At 49.9% G+C, this 9,121-nt stretch overlaps 1 protein-coding gene across 2 annotated transcripts in view; it reads left to right on the top strand.

The window, feature by feature from the left end:
• The first annotated feature begins 432 nt into the window (after positions 1-432).
• Positions 433-9,121, top strand: part of HRCT1 (histidine rich carboxyl terminus 1) — a 28,426-nt gene continuing 19,737 nt past the window's right edge. The window contains exons 1-2 of one of the 2 annotated variants that reach the window (XM_020908936.2): positions 433-508; positions 6,706-7,621. In XM_020908936.2, coding sequence (XP_020764595.2) covers positions 6,808-7,143 — 336 coding nt within the window. In that variant the 5' untranslated portion in view covers positions 433-508; positions 6,706-6,807 and the 3' untranslated portion in view covers positions 7,144-7,621. Of the gene's footprint in view, positions 509-6,705; positions 7,622-9,121 lie in introns of those variants that run through there. The other variant, XR_011492742.1, reaches the window with a different exon arrangement.

Genomic DNA, 9,121 nt, shown 5'->3' with positions numbered 1-9,121 from the left:
ACACCTGTGCTCCTTGGCTGTTATTTGTGGGACGGGGTGGTTTCTGCATTATCGGGAAACTTCATGGGCTGGGTCCTCAGCTTGTTTCTTCATTCAGTATACTGAAAGGGGGAGGAAAAAGGATTTAGATCCTCTCAGGAAAATGGCTTGGCCTGAAAGACAAAGCCCTACTTTAAATGTCAGAGATTGCATGTTAACTCCTCTGTGTAAACTTTCTGTAATAATTTAAATCTCTCTCCAGATGGATGCCCCAATGAAGTAGGAAGTTCACATGTTTAGAAAGGCAAAATTAAACAGCACATTAATATGTTGCAAAAAATTACCTTTGTCACATATAACAACTAATCCAACAGATCCCAGTGAATGTTGATCACATGACTGGTTTTCCCCACACTTAGCATGGACTTATAATAGGGGGTTGTCCTTGTCAGACACACAGGTGTTGTTCCAGTTACTCGGGTTTTCCTTCACAGCCGTCAGGAATACGGTGTCTTTTTTCTGCCCATTAGTAAGTACTCTTGCTAATTTTATTGCTAGACATTTTATAATTTTTGTTGCTGATGTATTTATTCTCTGACTTTTTGAATTAGTTATTGCTGTTATATAGGAAAGTCACTGCTTTTTGTATTTTTATTTGAAAGTTTTATTCATTAAACTCTCGTTACTGTGAAGTTTTCCAGCATATTCTTTTAAATTTTCTACCTTTTATTTTATGCTCTTACTTAACTATACTAAGCTAAGTAAAAGTGGTGAGAGGTAGCATGCTTGCTTGTTCCTGATTTTAATGGGAATGCCTGTGTTTATTTACCATTAATCATGATATTGGCTATTGGTCTGAGATATTTTTCTTTTCAATCATGTTAAGAAAGTATCCTATTTTTCTGTTCATTTGCAAAATTTATCAGGAATGCCTAGTGAACTTTATCAAATGTGTTTTTGCCATCTGTTGAGATGATTATATGGTTTTCTTTTTTCTTCTCTTTATTTAAGTAATTCCAACAATAGATTTCTAAAATTATAAACCACCTGACTTACCTGGAACAAACTTTCCTTGTGTACGGAGTATTAGTCTCTCCGTATTCTGCTGGGCATACAGATGCGTCACTCACTGTTAGGGTGTTGAGGTTTGTCTGCAGTGTTTCCATATTCTGCTGGGCGTACAGATACGTCACTCACTGTTAGGGTGTTGAGGTTTGCCTGCAGTGTTTCCGTATTCTGCTGGGCGTACAGATACGTCACTCACTGTTAGGGTGTTGAGGTTTGCCTGCAGTGTTTTTGTTCTGTGATGGTGAGTGTCTCAGCCTTACTCTAGTTGTATAAAGTAAATTATATACATTTTACAATTTTAAAAGGTTTCTTTCTTTCTCTAATCTTTGACATAGTTTAAACAGTTCCTGCTGTCTCTAGGATTATTCCCTTAATTCTTTTTTTATTATTTTTAAAATGGTATTTATTTATTTAAGGCCATGCTGGGCGCTCACTGCTGCACGCTGGCTTTCTCTCATTGCAGCGTGTGGGGGCTCCTCTCTAGTTGAGGTGCGTGGGTGACTTGTTAGCAGTGGTTTCTGCTGTTTCCGAGCACAGGTTTTAGGGGCAGATCTTCAGTGGTTGCAGCACATGGGCTCAGTAGTTGTGCCAACGGGTTTAGCTGTTCCACGGCATGTAGATCGTTCCGGGGCTGAACCCACGTGCCCCACATTGGCAGCTAGGTTCTCAACCAGTGGACCACCAGGGAATTTCCTCCTTATTCTTCTTTAAAGTAGACTTTATTTTTTAGAGCAGATTACATTCACAGCAAAATTGAATGGAGGTAGAGAGAGTTTCCATATACTTCCTGCCCCAGCTACAGACAGACTTCCCTGCTATTAACGTCTCTGTTTGTTACAATTGATGCACCTACATTGACAGAGTTCCAAAGTCCCTGGGTAACTTCAGGGCTCACTGTTGCTGCTATACATTCTAACGGTTTACCAATGTATAATGACATATATCCACATTATGATGACCTACATAATAGCTTCTTTGACCTAAAAATCCTTTACGTTCTACTTACGTTCTACCTTTACGACCTAAAAATCCTTTACATTCTACCTCCTCACTCCCTCCTGGCAACCGCTGATTCTTTGTCTCCATAGTTTTGCCTTTTCCAGAATGTTATACAATTGGAATCACATAGTATGTAGCTTTTTCAGATGGTCCTCTTTCACTTAGCAATACACATTTAAGATTCCTCCAGTGTCTACTCATGACTTGACAGCTCATTTTTCCTAGAGCTGAATAATGTTCCACTGTTTGGATATACTCAGCTTTTCAATCCGTTCACCTACTGAAGGGTATCTTGGTTGCTGTCAAGTTTTGGAAGTTATGAATACAGCTGCTACAAACGTCCGTGTGCAGGTGTTTGAGTGGACATACGTTTTACCTTTGGATAAATACCAAGGAGTGTGATTACTGGATCAGATGATAGAGTGTGTTTAGTTTTGTAAGGAACTGCTAAACTGTTTCCATAGTGGTCTACCATTTTGCTTTGTTATATATTTTTTTCACATAACACTTCTATTCAATTTTCACCTGGATATACCTTGCTGGTTTGGCTTGGCCTGGCCTCTTCATATAGCTTGCCTAGTACTCAGGGCAACTTTTGATCAAAAGACAATGCTTCAGATAGGAAATTTTCTTTATTTCTTTAACAGTTGTTTCTCCACAGGTTCTGTTCTCCACTTCTGGAATGTCTATTATACAAGTATGGAGCTGACCCTCAGACAACATGTGTTTGAACTGAATCCATTACACATATTGTTTTTTCAGTACTAAACACTGCAGTACTACACAATCCAAGCTTTGTTGACTCAGGTGCAGAACCCCAGATTTGGAGGCCACCTACAAAGTTGATTTTCAACTGCGTGGGGGTTGGTGCCCTGTTCCCCCACAGTTGTTTAAGGGCCAGCTGTGTTTCATTTCCTGGGCATTTCTTTCTTTCTTTGGTCTTTTTCCGAGTTATAGGAAAGGTTCTCAAAGTGGTCTTTCTTGATTTGGTTTTAGATTTGAAAGTAAAATTTTGCATATTTTTCCAAACTTGTATATGAATTAACTTTTCAAATATTATTTAGAACATAAATTTGGAAATTTTACTATCTCTGTTTTCAGGCTTTTAGCAACTCTCATAATAAAGATACGATACCTTATATCTTTTCTTCATGTGTCTAGTAGTTTTTCTTTAGAGGGACCTACCTAGATCTATGTTTTGGATTGGAATTTGAAGTGGTTCTAGAAAAGACTATGCAGATTATTTTCAAGCATATTGGTTCCAGGCCCACTTGTTTATGGTTTTGTTTTCCAGGTGGGGGCATCCAGTTGGCCATGATTAATGCATGGGAGGGCTCTTGAGAGAAGTTTGCTGCTATGCTGGACAATTTTGTTTTCAGGATTTATGGAGGCAGCTCAAGGTTAGCTGGAGGAATGTCTCCTTTCTCTAAGTGAGTGTACAGGTTAGGAATCATCTGACCAGTGTCTCTGCTTTTATGTGCAAACCAAAGATTGGGCTAAGTCTTGGCTAACTGATTTGCAAGCAGACACTTGTGCAGTTCCCAGCATCACCAAAATTGCTTCCTGCCTGTGCCAACCTCACCCTAATGCATAGCCCTGGTGTCTATCATGGGGCTTAGAGTGGCTCTGCTGGGGCAGCACCCCCATCGGGCTTCCCAGGAATGCCCTTCCTTAGTCAATACATCCATTGATCTGCTTCCATCTGCACTATGTGTTGCAGAAATTCCTTACATGTTCTTGACCAGAATTTGGAACAGAGAAGAGTTAAGTGGATGGTTTCAGATTATGATCTATAAGCAAAGATCAGGAAACTACAGCTTTTGACAAGTCTGAATACAAAACTGATTTATTTACAGTGTCACCGCTAGGTGGTGCCACCAATTAGTGAAAACAAAGGTTGCTGTTGTGGGACGATCAAAACCCACTTGCAGCTAGTACAGCACACGTTTGTGAGCTTTTAGGGAGTTTGTGTGTACTTGTGCGTAAGTGTGTGTACACATAGTTCTTGGTGCATGAATTTGCTTCAATGCAGTGTTGGTTTACGTGTTCACATGCATGCAAGTATATGCAGAGATTAGAGTTGGGGGCACCTTCCTATCACATCATGAAGCTAATGATACGAACTCCAAAAGGCTGCCCCATCAGCCATATGTATTGTCTGGAACTCTGGTTCCTCAGCTTGAAAGGCTGCCAGTGGAGTGTGCAGAAGCCCCAGGCTTAAGGGAGAAATACAGTGACAACGTCACAGGAAAGCTTTTTCAGGGCAGGGAACACACAGTCACATATCCTGTGGGTCATCTGTCCTGCAACCCCTCCAAGAAAGTCTCAGTCACTTGTAATATCCTGGAGGACCTTGGTCTCGATATCTCCCTGAGTACCCAAAGCTTCAAATCAAATGCCCACATTAGGATGGCATCTTCTGTCCAGATAGGGAGTGACTGTGCACTTGAGAAAATAAATGTGGGGGTGGTGTTGGGGAAGCCCCGAAACCCCTTCCCCACCAGAGTCATCCTTATCAGAATATCCTTTCCCTGTTATCACTGTGGACGGTCCCCAGCTGATCTCAGACTCTCACTCAGGAGACCGGCCTTCACTCCAGGAATCTTGCTGCCTTGATTACATGCTGTCCAGAATAGCCCCTGAGGCTGGGGAAACTCAGACAAGCCCCTTCCCTTCTCTGGCATCAGTTTCTCCAGCTCTCAGTGAGGGCTGGGGCCGCGTGGTTCCAAGGGGCCCTTTGTGCTGATGGGAGTTCTGCCAGTTGCAGGGCCCTGCCCTCCTCCCGTGGCTGGTATGCAGTGGGAGTCTTCTTGGAGAAGCTCCCAAGTAGGAGAAAGTTCTGCTTGCCTTCCTCCTCCTCCTCCTTCCAGCAGACTTCCCTCCTTAACAGGCCCCCAAGGGAGGCAGCTGGCCTCCCGGGGCCTCCAGAAGCCGCAGGAGGGAGTGCTCACTTGAGCATCATTAAAAGTTCAAGTGGCTTCCTCTCTCCACCCTGCACCCCAGGGGGAGAACCCCAGGACTCATTAAACCCTCTGCCCCCAGAGCCCAATTTGGTTGAAGGGAATGTTTGATCTTTTCATCCAGAGGAGGTTTGCACTAAGGGATTGGGGCCTCCCTGAGACAGTTCATCTCAGATCCAGGTCAGAGAGGGAGGGTCCCCAGAGGTCACCTCTTGCCCTGGCACTTTTCCAGAGGAGGAAACAGGCTGCAGGGAAGGGGTGTGTCCAAGGTCGCCAGGAGGCGGGCTGCTGGAAGCATTCCTCTCGGTGGCAGAGAATTGAGCGGGCGTGGGGTAGGGGCTGTCTGTGGAGGGTTCCCAGGGTACCCATGGTCTCAAGATTGAGGTGCAGAGCTGTGGCTTTGGGGGAGACCCTGCAGCATGTGAGGAAAGACTGTAAGAACAGCCTGACAAGCCCACATTGAGAGGGCTGCCTGGAAAGATAGCAAGCAACCGTCCCTGGCCCCTTGGCCGTGTGGTGGGATGGATAAGTGCTTGTCTAGATGAACAGAGGGTTCTGGACTGGATGGGCAGAGGGATCTGCAACTGCTTAGGTCCTGCCTGCTCTGTGAACTCTCCCCCAGGCAGGAATGGTTTGTCTTGACTGTTGGGCAGGGAGCATCGGATAGAGCAGGGAGACTGCTGTGTATGGGCAGTTGAGCCTGTTGACTGGGAGCCAGGAGGCTGACCCTGGGGCCTGGCCTCTCTGACCTCAGTGGCCAGCTTCCTGCCTCCTGCAGCCCTACACTGACACCCGGCTCCCGGACCCAGCAGGACTGAGGCTGCAGAGACATTTGTTCAGCTTTCATGCCTGCCGCGCTGGCCTGAGCTCCTGAAGTGTGAGACTACTGCAGGACAGAACGTGACTCAGTCCCCGCGGCCTCTGTGGGCTGCAGGACAGGGAGCCACAGTCTCCCAGATGATGCTCGGTCCCCCCAAGTCATCTGGTCCAAGCTTCACTGCCTGAATATCGGTGGCTTCCCTGGTGGCTTGGGTGGTATAGAATCTGCCCAAATTGCAGGAGACCAGGTTTGATCCCTGGGTTGGGAAGATCCCCTGGAGAAGGGAATGGCAACCCACTCCAGGATTCTTGCCTGGATAATTTGAACAGAGGAGACTGGCGGGCTACCGTCCTTGGGGTCACAGAGTCGGATACGACTGAGTGACCTTCACTCACTCACTCAATATCAGTGGCAAACGTGTCAAGACCTGGTTTAAGTGCCTTATAAACACTAATTCCTTAAATCCTCAGAAAGTCCTACTAGGGAATATACTCTAATGAACCCTTTTACGCATGAGGAAACCGAGGCAGAGAGCATAGGAAACTTGCGCTGTCACAGGGCTGGTGAGTCATGTGGTTCTAGAACCCACGATCTTAGTTAGTGTGCTGTGCCGTCTCTAAGAGAGAAGGGCCCTGAGGCCCAGGGAGGGGACCGGGCTGGCCCAGTCACCTGGCTAGGTGGCAGGGATGGGGGCCCAGGCTCTTATCTCTAGCCTCTGGGCTCTCCCCCCGCCCCGAGGCCCCTCCTTCCAGCTCCTCTCTCCCCACCTAGCCTCACTTGGGCCTCCCCAGAGTTAACAGTCGCCGGGCCTCCCCTCAGCTGGCAGCTGCAACCCAAAGAGGCTGCACCCACATTCCCTGGCTGGTCTCCAACCCACAGGAGCAGAGAAAACAGTCCAGTGACTGCGGGGGCTGAGCAGAGGCCGCTGAAGGGGAGGAAGCAGTGAGGAGCCGCCACGCAGAGGCCCCCGTCGGCTCCCAGATGCTGGACCTCCTGCAGAGCACGACCCTCGTGGGCTTGATCGTAGGCGCGGCGGCGGCCTTGCTGCTGCTGCTGCTGCTGGCCGCCTGCCTGTACACCAGACAGGAGGAGCCCGACATGGAGAGGAACCGCCCCGCCGCCAGGAGGAACCGCATCAGGTGGGCCCGGCCGTGGATCTCCTCAGGCCGGGGCCACCTGGGACACTTGCACCATTTCCGTCACGCCGGCCACGTGTCTCACACGCCCCATGCGAACCTCCACCACCACCTCGCCCACCACCATGCCCACCACCACGCCGCCCACCACGCCGCCCGTGCCCACCGAGGCCGCCACTGAAGCCCGTGCAGGGCAGCCGCTGCCTGCCCTGCGGTCGCCAGACGAGTGGACCTGCCGATGCGCCCACGCAGCAGGGCACCTCTCTGCAGGGAACACCGGGTCCTGCTGGGGCTTCGTCTACCCTCCACGCCCGGTGCGCTGCGGAGGAGAGCGGAGGAGCGCCAGGGCTGGCCCTGCACGCACAGGAGGGGGACAGGCTGAGCGCAGGGGGTGCTGGTGGAGCTTCGGGGGCAGACACCGCCTTGTGACCTTAACTCCCGAAGGGCACCAGAATGGACCGCCGGTCCGCTCGGCGCAGGCGTGATGCTGTGTGCGGGTGGGCAGGTGTGCCCTGCTCTCTCTCCATGGCCAGGCCTCTGGCTGGCAAGGTAGCTGGGAGGGGCCCTGGCAATGCCCCTGTGTTTGAAGGAGGTCGTGAGGCTGCACAGTCAAGTCAGCGGTGCCTTAATCCAAGAAAATAAAAACCATTAAGAAGCTTTGTGAAGAGACTCTTGATTGTAACTCAAGTGGGAGGGAGGGAGCAGCCAGGCCTACTCCTGCCTTTCCCTGGACCTCCCTCTCTGATGGGGAGTGAATGTCTGAGTGGGCCCTGCTGTGCGGGAGACTGGACGGCTGTGCCGGGCTCCGTGGACAGTAGGTGAGAAGGCCTGGGGCCCGAGCTCTGATGGGGGGCATGGTTAGGGTCTGCAGGCAGCCCTGCACAGAGATGGCTCCCTGTGTACCGGTGGGGAGAGAAGGAGCGAGGCCATCCAGGCTGGCCCCCAAGCCTCTTTCCGGTCCACCTCTAGGGCAGACTATGCTCTGGGCCTGCAGAAGCCCCCTGCGTGGCTGTGCTGAATGAACATTTCTTTGGTAAACCGGTCAGGGTTTCTTATCCAGGTGTTGAGTCTCAGCCAGCCTGACCCCACTGATGCTTGTGTGTGTGTGTGTCTGTGTGTGTGTGTGGCTGGCTGGAGTCTGTGTGTGGCTGTGAGTTTAGGAGGGAGAACGTGGTGCTCGGTGGCCCTGGGAGAGGGCTTGCTCCTCGGAGTCTCAGTTTCCCCTTCCCTAAGATGAGATAGGTGACAGACGCTTCTTGCCAAAGCCTGTTCCCAGCGACCCCAGAGCAACTGACAGGATTCTGCAGCCAGGATGGAAATCCAGTTCTGAGGCCTTCAGTGAGGAAGGAAGTCCTGTGAACTGGGGTGGGAAGGGGAGGGGGAGAGGCTTGAGGTCCAGGCGAGGTGGTGGGGAGGGGCCGGAGAACAGGCCATAAAGTCAGGGGCCTGGTGACTGACTCACTGGAACAGAATGTCCTGTTTCTTTTCTATTCCCCGGTGATTCTCTTTGAGGCCTGGGGTGGGAGGTGGGGAGAGGGAGGCAAATTCGCTGATAGCAAGGCCAGATTTCAGGCTTGGGAGAGAGGATCCAGGGTCTATAGCACTCTTTGCATCGGCCTCCCCTCCCTTACCCTATGGCTGCCCTTAGTTCATCCCTGATCTGGATTCCTGCCACAACCCCTCCAAGTCTGCGCACCTCCAGCCCTGCCGCTTTGCGAGGCCTCTTCCACACTGCAGCCTGCTCGTTGCCCTTGGGACCAAGCCTCTGCCTCTTGGTTGCCCCCGGTCTGATTCCTGCCTCCTCCTGTTCCTTTTGTCCTGTCCACACTGCTCCAGTCCTCAGGCTCAGAAAACATCTTGCACGTTCCCCTCTCTGTCTTTGCCCAAGAAGAATTTGTCATTCACTCCCATGGGTTTCTCATTTATTATTATTGTTATTGTTGTTGATGCACTCTCAAATCTCTTTCCCTAGAGATTCAAAGGCCCCTGTCCTCCTAGATTGGAGAACTCTTGAGGGCCCCCATGCCCAAGTGTGGAATCGGCCCACATAACAGATGATCGAGAAAGGTTTCCAGAGCTTTATGCTCTCTGGAAAAAGTAAATGTACTTGGAATCATCACTACCAGAAGCTTAGGGCTTGAGGGCTTCCAATTTTACTA

This window comes from Odocoileus virginianus, chromosome 18 (assembly GCF_023699985.2).
Source record: "Odocoileus virginianus isolate 20LAN1187 ecotype Illinois chromosome 18, Ovbor_1.2, whole genome shotgun sequence".
NCBI classification, from domain to species: Eukaryota; Metazoa; Chordata; class Mammalia; order Artiodactyla; family Cervidae; genus Odocoileus; species Odocoileus virginianus.
Note: the sequence above shows the minus strand (reverse complement) of the source record. Positions and strands in the feature narration are given on the sequence as shown.